This window comes from Fusarium musae, chromosome 12 (assembly GCF_019915245.1).
Source record: "Fusarium musae strain F31 chromosome 12, whole genome shotgun sequence".
NCBI classification, from domain to species: domain Eukaryota; kingdom Fungi; phylum Ascomycota; class Sordariomycetes; order Hypocreales; family Nectriaceae; genus Fusarium; species Fusarium musae.
This window is the reverse complement of record NC_058398.1, coordinates 328,227-348,936: the sequence shown is the minus strand read 5'-3', so window position 1 is coordinate 348,936 and position 20,710 is coordinate 328,227. Positions and strand designations below refer to the sequence as shown.

Genomic DNA, 20,710 nt, shown 5'->3' with positions numbered 1-20,710 from the left:
CTAGGCTTATAAAGCTAAAATAGAAAAGTAAGGTTTTTTATAGTATATTATAAATTATCTAACTAAAGGGTAAAAATCTAATATATATAATCCTTATTATATAATTATTATATAATCTAAGTTATATAACTTTTTAACTTATATTTCCTTAATAAGAAATATTTAAAGTTTATAGAAAAACTTTAATATATAGAACTTGCTTAATTCTCTATATTTTATTTAAGTAAGTATATTAATTAAAAGCCCTAAATTTTTTTATTATTTTAGTATATAATATACCCTAATTAGTTATTAGAATTATAATATATTCTTTAGTTATATAATAAGACCTTTATATAAAATCAGGTCTTAATATATTATAACTACTTTTCCCTAGTTTAACTACTGTTTTATTATTAATTTTACTTTATTTATAGTTTAGATATAAAAGCAGTTAATTATATACCTAGGTATATATATTTAATTAATAGAGTTATTATTAACTTTAGGTTAATTTAGCTTTTATTAACTAACTTATATAAAAGTTAACTTTTTTTCTTTAATTTTAACTTTTATAAAACCTTTAGTCTAACCCTGCTATTACCCTGCCTTTACCTTTAATTTTATATAATTAAAAGAATATAATATAGATAATTAGCCTTAATAATTACATTTTTAAGCTACTTTTTATATAAGGCTAAATTACTTATTAATATAATAAAGAAAGCTACTTCCTTTATATTAAAAAGCAAGCCTTTTTTTATAGCCCTTTCTAGCTTATTTTATTTAGCTAGCTCTTTAGCTAGCTAAATTAAATAAATAAAATAACTTAAGTAAACTAGATCTATATAACTAATTAAGTTAATTAAAGTATAATTAAAAATAGCTATTTTAATTAAGCTAGATAAGCTTTTAAATAAAAAATTCTTTTTAATAGCTATAGCTATTATATAAAGCTTATAGTAATCTTTACTATTAGCCTAGCCTAGTATTAATTTAATTATAGTAATAAGGTTATAGTTAATTATATAATAGCTTTAATTAAGCTCTAGGCTTTTATATAGTATTTTATTAATAATTATAATTAATATTAGTAATTATAATTAATAGAAAGAAAGTCAGGTTAGTAAATATACTTTAAAAGTATAATAGGTATATTAAGCCTAGTATATTATAAGGGTTAATTAAAGATCTTTTAATAAAAGTAAAGGAAGAAGGTTAATATAGCTACTAAAGGACTTATAAGTAGTACTTATATTACTTAATTAAGGTAGTAATTATATTACTTAAGGTAAATAAACCTTAACTAATATTAATTTTTATAATTCTAGCTTACTATAAAGGCTTTATTATTTAAGCCTTTATTTATAAAGTTAAAAGCTTAATAGCCTTAAATAAAGCTAATAGTAATTAAAAAAAAAAGAAAATTAAATACTATAGTATTAATAATATAATCTATATTTAAAGATCTTATAGTTCTTTATAATATATTAAATATTAAGTTTTAAATTATTTTAAAAAGCCTAAAATATAAAAAGAGTTCTAGCTTTATTTAAAGGTTATAGTATTCTTAGCTATTAAGAATTATTAAATTAAATAAAAAGTTAAATATATAAGGAAAAAGTATAATACTTACTTATCTATAATACTTACTTATCTATAATACTTACTTATTAACTATATTATAAGTAATTAATTAAATAAATATTAATATTTAAGTAATAGCTAAATTATTAAAAAGTAATATTTAAAAAAAGTTAAAGTAATTAAGTAATTTATATTATAATATATATAGTAAAAGTAATTATAATATAAAGACTTATTAAATAGCTTTTAAGTTATTTAATAAAGAATTTAATAAGTAAAAGCTAGCTTTTTTAAACTATAGCTTAAGCTTTTAAGCTATAAGTTAAAAAGATTAAAGAAAGTAAGTTACTTACTTATTTAAGTTACTTACTTATTAACTATATTAAATCTTTTATTAATAACTATAGGCTATATAGCCCTAGTTTAAGTACTATTTTATTATTAATTTTACTTTATCTATTTAAATATAAGGGCAGTTAATTATATACCTAGGTATATATATTTAATTAATAAAGTTATTATTAACTTTAGGTTAATTTAACTTTTATTAACTAATTTATATAAAAGTTAACCTTATTCCTTTAAACCTTTAGTCTAACCTTACTATTACCTTACCTTTATCCTTTTACTATTATAATCTTAGACTATAACTAGCATATTATTAATTTAAAAGCAGCTCCCTCTTTACTATAATGACCCTTTTAGCTATATTAAGAAGCTACTTTTTATATATATTTAAGCCTATAAAGGCAATAAGGAAGGCTATTTAATTTAACTAAAAGGAATAACTTTTTTTTAAGTCTCTTTTTAGCTCCTTAAAAGCTAATAGCTTATTATTAACTTAAGTTACTTTAATTAAGTTATAAAGGTTTATATAATAAATTAACTTAATTAAGCTATAATTAAAAATAGCTATTTTAATAAAGTTAAATTAGTACTTTAATAAAAAGTTCTTTTTAATAGTAGCTATTATTATATATAACTCTTTATATTCTTTCTTTTTAATTACCTTTATAGTAGGCCTAATAGCTATATTAAAGTTATAGTAAGTTATATAATAAGCTTAACTATATAGCTATAGGCTATTTTATATAGTAAGTATTATATTAATAGTTATAATAGATATTAGTAACTATAACTAATAGTTAAGGTCTAACTAACCTTTAAATAGAAATGTAATAAGTATACTAGGCCTAGTATTCTTTTAACTAGAGTAAAGAAAGAAGGTTAGTATAACTACTAAAAGGTAAGTAATACTTATATTACTTAATTAAAGTAGTAATTGCACTACTTAAGGTAGATAAACCTTAACTAATTTTAAGCTTTATAATTCTAGCCTATTATAAGGGCCTTACTATTTAAGCTATTATATAAAAAGTTAAAAGCTTAATAGCCTTAAATAAGGCTAATAGTAATTAAAAAAAAAAAATAAGCTATATAGGTTTTATTTTAATTATTAATATACTTTTTTTTTATTAATAGCTTATATAAATTTATTATAAAGCTTATAGTAACTTAGATTAAGTAATATAAAAGCTTTTTTTTATAAATAGTCTTTAAACTTATTAAAGATATAATTAATAAAAGTAAATTATTTTTTAATACTTTTATATATTATATTTTAAGTATTTTAGCTAATTACTATTTAATTATTTTTAAGTTATAAAGTTATATTTTAAAATATTATAATAATTAATTAAAAATAAAGGCTATATAAGCTATTAATTAATTTTACTTTATCTATTTAGATATAAGGGCAACTAGTTATATGCCTAGGCATATGCATTTAATTAATAAAGCTAGTTATTATTAACTTTAAGTTAATTTAACTTTTGCTAACTAACTTATATAAATAGAGTTAACCTTCTTTCTTTAAACCTTTAAACCCTGCTATTACCCTGCCTTTATCCTTATATTAATAACAGGATCCCCTCTATAGTAATAACCCTTTTAGCTATATTATAAAGCTACTCTTTATATATATTTAAGTTTAGGCTTATAAAAGCAGTAAAGAAGGCTACCTAGTTTAATTAAAGGAAATAACTTTCTTTTAAAACCTTTTTTAGGTTTAAAAGGCTTATAAGCTTATTATAAACCTAGCTTAAGTTAATTATATTAAGATAAGCTAAATAATCTATATAATTAATTAACTTAATTAACTTATAATTAAAGATAGCTATTTTAATAAAATTAAATTAATACTTTAATAAGAAGTTTTTTTAATAATAGCTATTATTATATAAATATTTTCTAGATTTTCTTTATTAGCTACTTATAAGGTAGGCTTAATAGCTATATTAAGGTTATAGCTAGTTATATAATAAGCTAATTATATAGCTATAGGCTATTTTATATAAATATTATATTAGTAGCTTTAACAGATATTAGTAACTATAATTAATAAGTTAAGGAATATATTTTTAAGTTTATATTTAATCTCTTACTTAGTTAAGGTCTAACTAACCTTTAAATAGAAATATAATAAGTATACTAGGCCTAGTATTCTTTTAATTAAAGTAAAAGAAAAAGGTTAATATAGCTACTAAAAGGCAGTACTTATATTACTTAATTAAGGCAGTAATTATGCTATTTAAGGCAGATAAACCTTAACTAATTTTAAGCTCTATAATTCTAGCCTACTATAGGGGCCTTACTATTTAAGCTATTATATAAAAAGTTAAAAGCTTAATAGCCCTAAATAAGGCTAATAGTAACTTAAAAAAAAAAAATAAGCTATTAATAACTAAAGAGATATTATAAAATTATAATTAAATTTAAAGGCTTATAAAGTAATATTTAAATTAGCTTTTAATATACTTACTTTATAAAGCTAATCTTAGCGATGCAGGTGTTCTTAGACTCTTGCAGTTAAGGCTTGTGGCTGAGAGCTTATTCTGGCAGAGAGAACCTAGTAAATCGGCGAGCTTGCAAGATTAATATCACAGTTAATTTGCTCTACTTCAGTGTCAACTGCATTTCCGTGTGCCGGCGTTCCGCAGCTCAGCTGAGTTCCGATACCTGGGGTTCCGATATCCAGGGCTCGCTACAGATGAAGAAGAACTCATCGGTCCATAGCGATGGGACTAAGAAAGAAGGATTAGAGTCTAGAAAAAAAATCTAGGAGCTTATCTTTCTATTTTTGTATTTAGTTACTGGTAAGTAAGAAACCTGTTGACGTGGAGATCCAGTGTATAAACTTTATGAAGCAATCCTTTTTCACATAAGACTTCAGACGCAGGGGATGACCTTTTTTTTATTGTTATGTTTTTATAGAAAAGCCATTCCTCGCCGCAAGCACTGTAGAGGAGTCGTACAAGACCTAACTGGAGAAACCATTATGCAGACCTATATTTCTTGGCAGCCTGATTTGTTCTTTTTCACCACGTACCATGGACCGCTCTGTAGAGGTATTCACACCCTCAACACCTAAGTGCGTGATAAAGCTAATTGCTTACTGCAGCAACCACTTATGTGACTTTTGTGGCGCCCATGAAAGAATACTGACCAAGATATCACCCTGCATAAGCCACATAAAATCCAGAATCCAGCCCAAGAGCGGGGAGCTGCTTTACTTTTACCAAGGATCAGACGTTTACTACCTGATCTTTCTGACAGGTAACTCTAACCAGCTGTAAACACAGTTTTACTGTAACCTTGACTTGCTACTGGCGATAAAGAGATTTGAAGGGCTCATTTTGTTCGAGGCTCTGTGACCAATGGCATGGTAATGGTTGTTCAGCTTGAAGCCACCTTCAGGTAGCAAACTGGAATCTGGTCTGATCCAGCCTTTGCAGTGGAGCCTCACCGTTCCAGGACGTAGCATCCCTTCTGTTGGGTACCACTGCAGTTGGCGGGCCTAGATCTGGGATCTGCACTCAGCCCGCCATGGATTGCCATTTCACTGTAGTTAAAGTGTCATTTGTAGCCAGTGTGAGGAGACAAATGCTCTCCATCGTGATTGAGGCTCGGTCTCGACAGAGCCTTGTCTGCAGATGAATCAATACGCTAATGCATCTCAACTTGAGCTATTGGCAATATTCTTCCTTGGGTGTGATGCATTTGTTTCCAGCCATCGTCACATCTACGTTCTCGATCGGGAGTACTCCAGCCGCACTCATTTCCCCTTTGGGATCGAGTTCATTGAGCGGGGGGACGAATGTGAGCTGCTACTTATATCACTCGTCTCCAGTGGATGAAGAAAGGCCGATGCGGCGATCCTTTAGCTTCTGTGGAAAGAATTATACAAATCATCATTTGTGTTCTATCAGTACCACACTACCATGTACACTCCGCGGGCATTCCCATCAGTTTTTCTCCTTGTAGGGTTGCTTCTTGGCACCTCATTCGGGCAAAATGATCCAGTCAAAAACTTCTGTCGGAGATGGGGTCACCAGTCAGCTGTCGTGGATCGGAAGCTGTACATCGATGGTGGTTTGATCAACTATGAGGATGCGACAAATAACCTCACTAGTCAGCACTTTTACCCGTCAATTTAAGAGTGTACTAATATCGGCGCAGACACGTTTCTCTCCTTCAATGATCTTGACGCCGTAAACAGCGGTGGCATGCCTCCGTTCCACGCCAACCTCTCCAAGAACGACACGATCCCAAGCGTCAACGGCGGCATTTTATGGGAAGACTCGGTCAATAAAAGACTTTACCTCTACGGCGGCGAATCATATCAATCCCGTCCTCTATCATTCGATCTCTACAGCTACGATATCATCTACAATCAATGGGTCTCGTTTGGTGCTCCTCCACAAGAAGTTCAAGCGGCTAGCTATGGTGCTGGTGTCTCCATCTCGTCGAGAGGGGAAGCGTACTACTACGGCGGGTGGCTAAGCAATGCCTCAGTTCCAGGTTGGTCGGGTCCGCCGCGAGCATCAAATGGATTGATCAAGTATGAGATGGATTCGAATACTTGGAGCAATATGACAGGACCGGATGATCAAGGACGAGCAGAGGGAGCTATGGTCTTCATTCCAGCTGGCGATGGTGGAATGTTGGTGTATTTTGGGGGCGCTCTAGATCTGTATGGTAACGGAACCTTGACGCCGCAGCCGTTGGATGAGATCTTCCTGTTTGATGTCGCGAATGCGAAATGGTATACACAAAAGACATCAGGCAATACCCCTCAGGACAGGCGCCGTTTCTGCGGCGGTGCGACTTGGGCAAAGGATCATTCGAGCTACAATATGTGAGTCATACAGATGGAATGTCAATGCTCAAGAGCTGACTCTTCCAGTTACATCTATGGCGGTGGAGGCTTCCCTCCAGATACGACAGGCTACGACGATATCTACATCCTGACCATCCCAAGTTTCCAATGGATCAGGGGCCCATACCCGACCTATAAGAATGGCACTGGAGCCTTCCCGAAGAGCATGATGAGCTGCAACGTCGTCGACGATGCGCAAATGCTCGTCATAGGAGGCACCTACTCCAACGCTACCGACAAAGTCTGCGACGTACCAGCAATCCAGGGCGCACATAACATGAACCTGGGCAAGCAGAACAAAGAAGATGCAATTTGGGCACTGTATCAGCCCAGTCTGACCACCTACATTGTGCCCATTGACATTCGAACGGCGGTTGGAGGCAATTCTGCTGGTGGCGCTACCACCACAACACCCATCAGTGGATTCGATGCCCCCGACTTGGCTGTGCAAATGGAACGCACTGCAGGTTCGGGGACACGGACTGCGACGCGCGTAACTGGCACAAGCACCAAAAAGCCATCGCCCCCATCACACACTACCAAGCCATCTTCAGGACTCAGCACTGGAGCGATAGCGGGAATTGCCGTTGGAAGTACAGTGGCGTTCATCCTTGCGCTGCTGGGAATCGGTTGCCTTGTGTATCAGCGCAGGAAGCACTACAGCCAGAACCACGGTGTGGCGGCGCCACCACCACCACCAATGGCTGTGAGTGGTGTCACGGGCTGGGCATCCCCTGTATCTCCGTCTTATACCGGAGGACAGGCCTGGCCTGCAAGTCCCCCGTCTGAACTGACAAGTGAGCACCGGTCACCTGACATGCATCATCAGAGCATCACTCCCAAAAATGATTTCCAAGTCAGCAGGGTCGGTGAGGGGGCTCCGCCGGCTGAGTTGGCAGGTGAGGGGAACATGCATGATTATCACTATCACGATAGGCTGTCGCCGATAGAGAGGGCTTCCCCTTCTAATGACTGGTCGAGACAGCAGTATGCTACATGACATGAAGATGCTACATAGCGTTAATGTTTCAAAGGTTGATTGTCTGGCTTGGGTTGTTAAATTCAACAATCTTAACCTTAAATATATCGATGAGGTTGAGGAGTTACTTTTGAATATAAATAATAAAAAAAACAATAATGGTTTAAAATGTAATAAATAATTATTAATGCATTTTATCTATACCCTTGTCTTTACTAGCTGTATCTTAAGGTAAAGCGATGAACAGCGATGGATTAGAACTGAGCAACTCACCTTACAAGCGGGGGAAAGTATCCCAGTCTGGTTTCTCTCAAAACCGAGCGAGAAAATATAACTCAGATCAAGTAACACACTTTCCATCTTAACGGTCAAGGACTCTGCAGGCTGTACGAAATCCATTGTAAAGCTTGTACCGCGACAAATATACAGGGGACAGGATACGTATCATTTGCGGGATGAGTTGTTTGGCCTACCGGGATATCACGGATAATTTATTCCCTAGCGCCAGGTCTGCCTTTAGCAGCTCAACTTACTTGAGTACCTTATTGCACTTTCATCCAGCGCAAAAGGTATCGGCACCCATCGTAAATTGGAGGCATTCCATGTTGGCGGAGCATGTTACATCAGTGAGCCAGATTAACGGAAATCCGTCGTGTGAACAATCCTGCGTTTGCAGATGCTGCATACCTTGATCGTCAATGAGAAAGTGACCTCCATTATCTAGGGGGAGTTGGCGGATGTTCACAGATAACGCCAAGCCTTGGTGTTATTTCCACAGGTTTAGCCGAGCTTAAGAGTGAATGATGAATCTAGGAGCGCATTCAAACATTAGAACGATCCTCGTTATACATATGGAAGAGAATCAACCTTATAGACGGGCATAGTGGTGTTATGAGGCTCAATGTGTCAGAAATCTTGAGGAAAAAGTCGACAGACAAGGTGACTACTAATAGGTCAGGTGGTGTCCTGCAGATCGTGGAGATGAGCAGGGTACCCGCCGACACCGTACTATCACCGAGAGAATGTAGAATCTCAATGATGTGACTGAGCTTACTGTGTCCTAATGACCTTATCCCCATTCTTGTAGGCGTTTTTGCCAATGGTGCTCTCTTACCTTGGGTTCTTGAATTAGGTCGTAGCTGGCTGTAAGAGACGTAATGTTTGAGGAAGGGGCAAACACGCCAATGAGAGGACATTATGGAATGGGGGGCTATGCATTATCTTGACCCTCCGATGGCAGTCCTTGACAGGAGCGTTGATGGGACCTTGAGGAAAAGTAACGACTAAGTTGAGTTTGTTATAGTCGAGAGCAGGTTCTGTAGCATTATATATCTTCTAGAATGTAAAGGGCTTAGGAAGGACTGAGGTATCTACTAGTCTGATAAGCTGGTATGCTTGCTTTACCTATTGGATAATTATGTGCTAAATCCCGCTGTTCTCTTGATGTTTAACAAAGCGCTTCAGGTGTAGTGAGCTTGATCTGGGGGGGGGGGGGGGGGAGAGTGCTTATGAGAGCCAGATGCTAGCTCGGTAGTTGTCGAACAGGGTAGGGGTGATGCAGCTGGTATATAGGTAGTTAGAGCAGGAGACGAAAACTATTAGAACGATTTGACGGGTCTGGTGGTGAGATAAGGGACCAAGCAGTCATTCATTCGCGACCTCAGGATGATCGCCAAATGTGTTTTTCCTAGTTACCGACATCATCGACTAGGTGGCTTTGTACCTGAATAGGACGGCAAACCTACGCAAAGTCCTGGGTCTTTGTTTTAGCGCTTATCAGCCATATCGTGTGTCTCCCATCATTGGGGAGGCGGCTCTAACCTCATAGTACTCCTTGAAGTCACAAATGACACCGGCTTAGAGAGTTCCTCTATGTTCACGCTCCCTGATAACCGTGACACTATGATCGTACTGCTCGACGTCGATAGAATCCCCATATGCTCACTCCAACGACATGGGAGTTCCTGGCAAGATTAGACAATTGTGACTACATCACTGAAGTGTCGTCTCGAGTTGCACTGATGGCTATTCCTCGCACCTTGGACAGCGTACACTAAAGCTACCCTAACGAATAACATTGCATGATCGCCATACCAAGGGCATGAGATGTCCACACATTTCGCACCCTGAGATTCATTGTCCATCCGTATCATCCGATCGGACATTGCACGATAAATGAAGTGAGGAATGCATTGCTAACCTCGCCTACGGCTATGACTCTCACATGGATTGTGCTGCATCTCCAACGGACATAGGAGTTAACGGACTTGTCATATGACTAGGTGCAGATTGACATACCCAATAAGCTGGGGCCATCAATCTACTGCTCGTTACCTCCACAGTATAGTTCTACTAAGGAATATAAATAGGGCTAATGAAACATAAAGCCCTCAACAGATAATCATCACGAGAATCACCATCTCATAGTCTCTCAGGCCTCCCCATTTCTTGGAGGGTATCTCACACTATCATTATGGCCTTTGCACTCCCAGCTGAACTCACAAGCGGCCTTACAGAGCGCGAGGCCATAAGTGACGCGCTCAACCGCGCCTTTCTCGCTTTCGACCACGCCGACGAAGCCCTCCTTCTGTCAGCCATCACTGAGGATATCGACGCCGAGATGCCTGGCTCAACCGCTCGTGGCATTGCGGAGTTCAAGGCGGCAGTCTTCGACCGTGTCTCAAAGCTCGACACAACACATTTTCTCTCCAACGTGCGCATTAATATCACGAGCAGCAGGACAGCGACGGCGACATGCTCGGCGTTGGCCCAGCATGTTCGTCCTGGAGAGGGCGTCGATCCAAGCTCGGCAAAGTTCACATCGGGTGCGTTTTATGCTTGCGATATGGTCAAGATTGGAGATCTGTGGAAGATGAAGACTTGGAAGGCGAATATCATCTGGCTGGATGGTGATCCCACAGTTCTCGCGGGGTAGGAAGCAGATCAACTCATCACTCGCTCTAGGAGTCATCCTTTTGTATCGCGATGGGTCGGTCGTGCTCCCATGTATTTTGATTGGCAAGATAATAGTAGATGCTGTGAAATATAGTCCATCTCAATCATAACTAGATGCAAGCTTGTCCTTGACATGTTACAATCTTATCCAGGCCTCAACAGCAGAGGGCAAAGCGGTCGAACTACCTTTATGTAGCATAATATTTCGTTTTTGGAGAGGGAATACATTGTGCGCCCAAACATTTCACCCAGCGCAGAACCATGGAGAATCATGCAGGTAAAGCTCACTCTTTATCCACATCCTCATCGAAAATGCCCTGCCAGTCTTCCTCATATGCCATGATGTTCCACTCTCTGGCCTCGCATCTTCTTGCAGCTAACTGCACGACCACTGCAGCCGCCTCATCTTCCAGCTTTCCATACTCAGCACGCAGGCCATCGTACTTCTTATCCAGCTCGGCAATCTCGTCTCGCTTCATCTTGGCCTCCCATATATGCCAGACGGCTTAATATGAGCTTTCGAAGCAAGCAGCGCTGTGCGCGTTCTTTTTCGTCTAGTAGTGCATCGTGGATTTGGACGGATAGATTGATGTCTTGGGAGACGGTGTTGGTGCCGTGGTTTTCAGAATTTCGCAGATGAGCGTGGCGGTCACACTTGACATCGTCTGCGTTGGAGCTGGACTGTCTGCACTCGGCGGCAGGTCCAGCTTTATTGATAGAGGAAGTGTCGATAATATTGCCAGTTCTGAAGGTGTGCTAATCGCTAGCAACTCGAAGCATCTGAAGCGCTCTGTCTTTACCGAGGATGTAGGCGACGACACTGGCAGAAGTCTGGTGCGCAGCCTGAGCTTGTTCAAAAGCAGTTTCGGCTCTGTCAAGGAGTCGCGCCTAGTCGCCCCAGGTCAAACTGGCCAAAACTCGCTCGTAGTCGGGTCGGGATTTGTATTGGCTTTGGTGCGTGTTGTTATGGGGGATACTGGCCGGAGGAGAAGGCTCAGTATCAATCGCGCGAGCCTTATCATCGATCACGGGAGCCTTGATATCGGCTCTGAAATATTTCGCAAGAGCCTCGACTTCTGTTACAAGAGACCCAAGGTCGGCGACAAGAGTCTGAAGTGCCTGAAAGCCGCTGGGTGGGCAATTAGCGCTGCTGTGTCGCCGCTGTCTTTGAACGGGCGGCATCTGGTGATGGACTTCCAGGCGCGTCGTAGAAGGTATCAAAAAGTGACATCAAGTCAATGTCGTTATCGTCAGACTGGATTGATGGGTTGGTAGTGTCTGGCATAGTGACCAACCACGGCCCCCACGGTGGCGACGGTATGATGTAAGTTTGGTGCCAGAGATATGGAAGATGCAAAGTTTGGTGCTTAAGATGTCTCTCAGCGGCGGGCGCCAGAAGCTGACTAAATGCTGCGCAAGCTGATTTAATGCTTGAGCAGGCCTGGTGAGCTTGTGTAAAAAATGTAACAGATGGGAGATCAGTAGGTCGGGGTGAGGCAAGTCACTTGGAACGCCTCGCCACTTCACGCTGAGCTGAGCAACTGAGTTTTGGCGCGTCGTCGCCGTTTGCGAGCTGTCGCGCGTTGGAGGGGCTAGCCTGGGGTAAAGAGGCTGGGGTTGCCATGAGTGCTGACCAGACGCGTCTGGCAGAACATGGACATTGTGTGGGGGCGGCGGGAGTGTGCAGGCCCTGGCATTGAGTGAGTTGTTTGTCAGAGTGAGATGCGTTACCTGCAGTCAAGGTCCTGATGTTGAGGTGCGTGAGTAACCATGGGGTGAGTTTAGTGGTTGGGTTTTTGTGCAAGCCTGGTTTGCATTGATTGCACATCTCAATTCACCAGAAAGATAGATGCAGGGCAAAAGGTACATCGTTGGTGCATCATAATTGCAAGGTGCCGAACATCCCATGCAGATTCCCGCCGCCAAACTCCAACCCCTGTAGGAGCTTGATGAACGCCCAGCTTGCCAGGCTTTGGTATCAGGGAACTAGGTCACGTCACCAACTTGTCTGACTCTTGCAAATCGCGACTTTGTTACCTTTCATTGTCAGAAGGTATCAGAGAGATGCATTGCCTGAGACTAAAAAAGCGGTACTCCAAGTAATTGTTTAGTGCCGATGCTTACGATATGGGGAGCTACAGGATGGATGCTTGTATATTTTGGGTTGCCGCTTTGTATTTCTAAAGCCTGGAGGCGGGAAGAGTCTGCCGTACACAAGTGCACCTCTGATCTTAACTGAATCAGGCCAAGTTCCAAGTATCCCAGGTAATGCATTTGCCAGCCGGTATATACGCAGACTACCGATGCAGGCACAATCTAGCCATTCAATCATCAGCAAGGATCACTATGTTCTCTATTATATTATTAAAAGCACTGGTAGTGCAGTAATGGGAGGAAAGAAAACACAGGACTGTAATTATAAATGGTAACAAAGACTTAGGTAATATAGTCTAAGCTTAGGATAAGTTTTGTCGAATTTTTTATGACACGCAATATTAAGGTTCGGTGTTTTGTTGCCCCCTGAGGTGCAGGTGGAACGCGAGTCGGCGTGGAAGGGATCCGGGCAGCGCCAGGAACGCGTTGTCGCTGGCGTGACGCGTGGGTCGAGGACTGTGCATGGGACTGACCACGTGTGAAGCACCTGCCGTGCCACTTAACAGTCGTAGTTCCCTCATTTGTGTTGAAAAGAAGGTCTAGAAGCAGGAAATGAGAGGCAGCGCAGGTCTTCACTGTGATTTGAAGCTTGGAAGTCTTCAAGCAGGGCGCGAGCGCAGGTGCGGTTCTGCTTGCGGCCTTGCCGCGGTTCAACCTCTCTTGGGTTTGAAATGTGCTAGAGGTTCCTGAGGCACCTTCACTAGCTTCCATTGCACTAAGCGGGCATTGATGTTAAGCTGAATGCCCTGCTTCCGATGCTACCTCCGGATTCCGACCACGGAAATCCGATATCTACACAGTGCTGAATTACTGGAAAACCCGGCGATGGAAAGTTCACCGTCATGAAGTATATCGCGAAACATCCTACTATCAATTATCTATCCAAATGGGCTGTAGGGTATCCTATACATAAGATCAAATATTACTCCTGGAAATCTGATTTCAATCTTGGGAAGTCCGAGAAAGGGTTCTGAGGGCACTTCTTCATCAAACTCTCCATAAAAACCCAAACTAACCTCAATTCTTGACCCAAGGAAATGGACACTCTTTCACATAACTCGTGAGCTTGAGTCGGGGGACCTACCTCCATTGAGCCAGTGGGAGTTGTACGAGTTCTTCACGCGCCCCTAAAGCTTCTCCAGGAGGAGAATGCGCCTTGTCGTCCTCGATGATGTTCTTGACGAGTTTGACATCGCTCCAATATAACTCTACAACTTGATTCAACGTGTGGCCCAGCATCAAGCGATCAAAGTCATCATTATGAGTCGGTCGGGGCCCAAGTTGAGCGACGCATTTTCTCATAGCCCAGGGCTGCAAATCCTTCCTCTGACACATGATGATATCAACGTGTGAGCGGCGCGTGACGTGAGCCATCAGCTGTGGTTGCTGTCAACTCGAAATATACCACGCTTCACTGTGGCGATGACCAACGGCGGGTGAGGATGTAGCATGGCCTTAGACCAATGCCAGTCCCATCATCCTGGGGCCATTGACCGCACCAGACTTTGGCGACAAGCTGCCTCTGGGATTGACCTGATCTTTGATAGATAGCTAAAGGAAACGGTGCAGGTACCTTCGATATAGAGCTTCGCCGCTGATTCTGGATGTCTAATCGGTGTTGCGTGGCATGTTTGATGATCTGGTGGCGGTCGTGTGAGGCGCGTGATGTGAGTCATTAGTTATGGGGTCTATCAACTCAAAATAACACTCTTAGAAAGGGAGCTCGGCCAATCCCAGATTCAGTTTTACAAGCCTTGCTCACTAAACCTTATCATACATGATTCCGGGACTAAGTTCTGTCTGCCGCAATAAGCTCTCAGCCACTGGTCATGAATCCAGTACTTAATCACTCCCACTGCGACTTCTGCTCTCCTTGCTCTTGTCTTTTCTACATCTCAGAAATCTTCACAATAGCTGCACACAGTGTTCACAAAGTAACCTCCCTAAATTTACTTTATACTACATTTCATAGCCCCTCTACAATATTTACCTTCAACAAGGTAGTCACAAACCCAAATGCATGCGTAAGTCTATAGATGGCATCCATCCAGCACCCACTATGGGGATCCAAAAGCTCCTCAAGGTACTGAGACTTGATGCCTCAGAAAAGCAGTATGTTGCCACTGATGACATTCAATCAACAGGTGATAATATGGAACTCACATTCTACAGCATCGCCGACCCTGGACAGCCTTCTGATATAGGGCTTAAAACTCTGCCTACAGAACTCGTCGTCAAAATAGCGACCGCTCTACACCCGATCGACCGCGCAAGCCTTGCCTTTACATCCAGCTGGCTACACAGAATCATCGGCAACGCCCTGAAGCTCAATCAATTTGATCGTGCAGAATTCCTTCGCCGCCTCGAGCTTGACGGCATGTGGCTGTCTGAAATATTTTGCGAAGCCTGTCAAAAGTTTCATGAGCCACGAAAGAGCCGTGATTTCACTCCCAAGGAGGCACGACGAGCCTGTGTTAAATACGGAGATCCTAAACTTGAGGAAAAGAGTTTCTCTCCTTACCTGGAAGATATTAATTTTGACATCGTGGCAGCTTTGTCGAGATTTAGCCGTTTCCGACATAAATTCACCGCCCAGTCAGACTTTGCGGCTCAGTGGGTCCACCTAGAGGACATGGTCGTGTGTACCACACACTATGATTATCCGGAGGATCCGCACGTACGGGTCGAGCAGAGTATATATTACTCACAAGACGATCACATCCAGATCAAGTCACAAAGAACACTGTTTACTGGACGAAGTACCGGTCGTGACTTATTAGGAATCCTTAACAGAGCTAGTGCTTTAAGCTGGATTATCTACGATAACGCTCCCGAACTATCGAAAATCTGTGCACACACTAACTGGCCTGGCCTCTACCCTTTCCTGTTCCGCCCAGATGACGAGTTCAAGTGGCGCCGAGGCCAGTGGTCATTTCGTAAGAGGTCAATACAGGATTTCGACCTCCCAGGCAGAGCCCTGCAGCAATGCATATGGACTCACAAAGATGATTGCTGGATCAATTGTGAAGCAAGGTCAAGATTGGACAGCTGCCTAAACGGTCGTATATGGTCATGTGGTGGGTGTTCGACTGATTATGCTATAAATATTATTCGATCAGAAAGGTCTTATAGTAATTATATCGTAATGACATCCTGGAAAGACCTTGGAAAATGTATGGATAGAGAGGATCCGGTTTGGAAGGAACATATGCGGCATACTATCCATGCAGAGCATAGGCGCAGTTCCTTCGGCAACATTGCAGAGCAGATCGAGGGGGTAGTAAGAGGCTCAAATAAAGAAGCCTTTTATCTTCTCGATACCTAAAATTGATACCTTCAGGAAATAATTATTAAGCTCGGCCTGAGACCTTAGTTAGCCACAGTCAATAAACACACACACCCCCGGCATTCACAAGTTCCTGGGCTGATCGACGGAAGAGCTCTATGACATGACTTTCGGGAAGACTCTCAAGATCCAACACTCCAAGCCTCGTTGCACGCACACCCACGCAATGAGACATCTAGCCGAGCTCCTGAACAGACACCTGCAAGACTGGTCCCCAAGCCGCCGTTTTCGTTACTATCCCGTTTCCGTGATTGACAGAGCCATCTCAAGCGCGGCTTAGAAAATACCCGTGACCGGCGTGCTCGTCTGTCGTCGAAGAGCGTACACCAGCCGGTGGTCTGGTTCCATGACAGAAACAATTGCCTGAGTACTCACGTGGGGAAAAACCCGTATCTTTGAGTTGGATTCGAAGAACCTCTTTGAGGGTTTTGTCTTCTCCAATACACAAGGCCTAAATATCATCTTTGCATCTCTGCCGTTTGCTGTTCGGAAGCTTCCTGGACGGGATTATCTGAGTGGCAAACATTACGTGAAGCAAGAAACAAGTTCATGAGAGAATCTTGGAGCTGAGACTATACTGATAGTGACTTCAAGAGGAGGACAAGTCGGGTATATATAATCGCGCCAGCAAATTGAGGCCTAAACGACAATTCTGGAAAACAGTGATTTAATTGGGTATTGCCAAAATATGCGTTTATGTAATATGTTTACCAACGTCTCTTTAATACTTGATTAGCCTACGTCACACCCACGCGTCAGCCAGCGTAACTGGCTGCACAAGGCAGATTTCACATCATACTTATTATATAATATGCAACCAGACAGGGGCTAATACTGTTGTTCTTTTGTGTGTAGAGGCTTCGCGACCCTATTAGAAGTAATCTTAATACCTTTGATGCGTCTTTCGATTCGATATCAAAGGCACGGGTTTTTCCTACAATCTTGGCAGCAACGCATCAATGGCACGCTCAAATCCAACTACCAACCAGCCAGTCTCTGGGATGAGAGGAGACTGGTATATTTTAGCTTTGGTAAGGGTGTTCCGTCAGGGACGGGAATCCATTTCGGGTTCCGTGGAGCTTGGAATATGCATGTCAGCGTCCGGGACAAGCAGCAGGATTATGACTTTAATAAGCCGCTGACAAATCAAAGCAACGGAGAAACCATATATCAGCTTTGTGCCGTTTATGATATAATGAACGTCGCTTGTTTGTATCTAAACGCAGTTTTTGGATATCATCGCAACTCGATCTTTTTCAAGTTCCATCCAGCACCATGCACTCCGCACTTGCATCCATTCTCCCTGCTCTCCTCCTTTCGGGCACCCTTTCTGCATGCCTTCCTTCCCAGGCAAAAGTCCGGGAAATCGTCGAGATTCCCGGCGTCCGGATCGAGAACGTTGCCTGTCGATCCAATGGTGACCTATTACTTAGCACAATGGGGGAAGGCAAACTCTACTCAGTTAATCCATATAAGAGCCCGGCTAAACCGGAAGTGATTGCTCAAATTGAGGGCGTCAACAGTTTGTTTGGCATCACCGAGATCGGCAACGATATTTTTGCTCTGGCTGCAGGGAATGATACCGGACAACAATTCCAGAACAACAGCATGAAAATTTCGCTACTCAAGTTCAAGTATGGCCAGCTGTCTGTTGGTACTGTATTTGAGGAGTCTACATATGGCCCCGTTAATGGCATCGTGGCACTTCCCCATCACAAGCATATCATCCTCGGTGCTGACTCTGTACGAGGAGAGATTTTACGTATAGATACAACGACTGGCAGAATCACAGTGGCAATTCAAGATAAGGAATTTACTCCCAGCGCCGATGGCCCGTATGGTCTTGGAGTGAACGGCATTAAGATCTATAAAGACCACCTATATTTCACCAATACCGATCGGCAGACCTTTGGCCGAATGAAGATTGATAAGCTTGGAAATAAGGCTGGACATGTTGAGATTATCTACAGGATTGAGACAGGATCGCCCTCTATACCTGATGACTTTACTATGGATAAGAAGGGCAATGTATATGTTGGTTTTTGGCAAGACAAGCTGATCAAGATCAAGCCTGACGGCAAAGCTACAGTCCTCCTTCAGGGACTTCTTGCTGGACCTACTAGTGTGATTTTAAGCAGAGACGACAAGAGTGTTTTTGTTGTCACAGCTGGAATGAATAGCGATAACGTATCTGGTGGCCAGGTAGTCCAGGTCAGAATCTGAGATATAAGAATAGAACCTTTAAGTAATAATATTAAGACTTATTTCAATAAAGGATTTTTTTTATTAAAATAAAAAAAATCTTTATATAAAAGAAAATTATAAAAACTATAAAGATTATACTCAATTTCGTGAGTTTATACGGTACTGTACGACCATGGGAGATGGGAGATCATTTGCAGACTAGTCGCTGAAATGCGGGTCTTTAAAACGCTGCGGAGTATGGAGACCCTTGTTCAGCTGGCCAGTGTCATCCCTAGTGCGATTGACTCGATCTTGACTGACTTGTCAAGAGATGTTGGGAGATTTCCCCGCATTATCTCCACCGCCACCGCCATATCCGGTCACCAACTCGTACGATATAGACTAACTACGCTTAGCAGATCTCGCTTATGCCAGATGCCCCGGTTTGCAGATCTTCACACCAGAGACGATTGGATATCTTGTTCGCGTGCCTTATGGCTTTGCTTCCTAGCGGGAGCATCGTTGTTTAGTGGGCCTCCTGCTCCATACCGTGCTGATACAGATCGTCCACAATCGAGTCATACCAGCTCAAATCACTAAGCGACCCTGGCCCAAGCTCATGATATACGCTATGAATGAGCCGAGTGATATCATGAGTCTTCAAATATCGACATTGTCTATACGTGGCATCAAGGCCGGGGACTCGAGAATGGGGCCAGCATGTAAATACCATCTCTTTACAACATACTATGGAGCACAATCGCTATGACCGAGTGTAGATCATCAACCTTCCCGTTATTCCCCGTAACATCCAAGATACCTGTAGTCGAACCAGCTTGCGGCTGACTGCGCACTAGCAAAGTAGTCTGTCATGACAGTAGTTATTACCCCCTGCTGCAGTTTCTGAGCCATGATAGCCTCAATGTCTGCTTCTGTTATGAACCCTGCTTCTTTGAAATCGACCGGAAATATCGGTTTATCTGGTTGGCCATGCCCTGGCTTGTCAGCGTCTCGTCTTATCCCTGACTCAGCGGGGACACCCTACCGCTGGAGTAAAAAAACAGGCGATCTCCCGGTAAGGATCCTGAAAAGAGCCAATTTATCGATTGTAGAATAGCACGCTTGGTGGGCTGACTCGTCGGTCGAGAGTAAATATCGGATAGTATGATGATGTTCTCAGCAGGGCAGCCGTAAACTTGTTGCAAAAAGGTAGCTATGCCGCTGGCATTATGAGATCGAAGTTCACCACGAGTGTTGAAGTAGTGAATGCAGACAATGACGGCCTTCGAGATTAAAGGCACCTGGTTGATCATCGATGTGTAGCCGTGACAATACTCATCTTGAGCTCTCTGGATGACTGAATCGTTGGGTCCATGCAAGTTGAAAGAATTCATGAGGATCCCTGATCTAGATGGTAAGATGTTATGTTTTTGTGTCCCTACTGCTGGAAAGGCAAAGGACATGTCAGCTCTACAATGTTACATGGGTCGATCATTCCCACTTTTATACCCTATGGGTTGCACCATCTGAACTCCCATATATTGACTGGACATGGCCGCCACAGCCTGATGATACCGGTAACGGCTAGGCTATTATACTGTGTAACTCTTTTTTCGGGTTATGTGCGGTTGAGACTTGTGGCTGTGAGCTTATTCCGGAAGAAAGAACCTAGCAACTCTTCCTTCGGTAGCATCAGCGTGAGTATAAGCCTCTACGTATATGTCATTGCTTTATACAGTAGGGGGCAATAAGTATAAATACCCTTTGATATACTTACACACACCTATTAAGCCTAAAAGAGGTATCTCAATTTCTAATCCGAGCTAGAGGCATATCTTAACCAATTAGTATAAAAAGTAGCTATATGTAAGGCTAGTTAGCATATACTGGCTGCTTAATTAAGCTAGTATTAAAGAAATAATACATACCTGGTATTTATACTTATTGCCCCCCACTGTAATATAACATTTTATAAGACAAATAAGAGTAAACGTAGCTGATTCAAAACATTTATTCAATGACTCAGGGACTTCAAGTCAGTGATAAGATAGTCTAGACTTTTTATCCCTAGGTTGAAAAGGGTCAAGTCAAAGTTAAATTAAGAATTACTTTGTTTTACTTATAGCTACGGAGGTCGATCTCACAAGTCTTTGCCCAAGATAACTTACGCCACAATCGCTAATCCCTGTCTAGTACATGGGTATACAAGAGAGATAAGAGAGATCGGAAAGTTACTCTATAACAGCCCTATAGCTACAGGCTGTTTAGGGGTCTCTTAAATTGATTACTGACTGCAGCTGCTGTGGCT

General features: G+C 41.3%; 5 protein-coding genes across 5 annotated transcripts; 4 read left to right on the top strand and 1 right to left on the bottom strand.

Annotated features, from left to right (window-relative positions):
* Positions 1 to 5,846: 5,846 nt before the first annotated feature.
* J7337_013889 (uncharacterized protein) lies at positions 5,847 to 7,784 on the top strand (the record flags this gene model as incomplete). The annotated part of the gene is made up of 3 exons (XM_044831364.1): positions 5,847 to 6,036; positions 6,085 to 6,763; positions 6,812 to 7,784. The coding sequence occupies 3 exons, from the start codon at positions 5,847 to 5,849 to the stop codon at positions 7,782 to 7,784; spliced, it is 1,842 nt and encodes a 613-aa protein (XP_044673750.1).
* Positions 7,785 to 10,236: 2,452 nt separating this feature from the next.
* Positions 10,237 to 10,698, top strand: J7337_013888 (uncharacterized protein; the record flags this gene model as incomplete). The annotated part of the gene is made up of 1 exon (XM_044831363.1): positions 10,237 to 10,698. The coding sequence occupies one exon, from the start codon at positions 10,237 to 10,239 to the stop codon at positions 10,696 to 10,698; it is 462 nt and encodes a 153-aa protein (XP_044673749.1).
* A 156-nt stretch (positions 10,699 to 10,854) lies between these two features.
* On the bottom strand, positions 10,855 to 11,197 carry J7337_013887 (uncharacterized protein; the record flags this gene model as incomplete). Its single annotated transcript, XM_044831362.1, has 2 exons — positions 10,855 to 10,900; positions 11,007 to 11,197. 2 exons carry the CDS (start codon positions 11,195 to 11,197, stop codon positions 10,855 to 10,857), a joined length of 237 nt encoding a protein of 78 aa, XP_044673748.1.
* Positions 11,198 to 14,931: 3,734 nt separating this feature from the next.
* On the top strand, positions 14,932 to 15,881 carry J7337_013886 (uncharacterized protein; the record flags this gene model as incomplete). The annotated part of the gene is given in 2 exon segments (XM_044831361.1): positions 14,932 to 15,808; positions 15,826 to 15,881. The coding sequence occupies 2 exon segments, from the start codon at positions 14,932 to 14,934 to the stop codon at positions 15,879 to 15,881; spliced, it is 933 nt and encodes a 310-aa protein (XP_044673747.1).
* Positions 15,882 to 17,493: 1,612 nt separating this feature from the next.
* J7337_013885 (uncharacterized protein) lies at positions 17,494 to 18,441 on the top strand (the record flags this gene model as incomplete). The annotated part of the gene is made up of 1 exon (XM_044831360.1): positions 17,494 to 18,441. One exon carries the CDS (start codon positions 17,494 to 17,496, stop codon positions 18,439 to 18,441), a length of 948 nt encoding a protein of 315 aa, XP_044673746.1.
* Between the last annotated feature and the right edge of the window lie 2,269 nt (positions 18,442 to 20,710).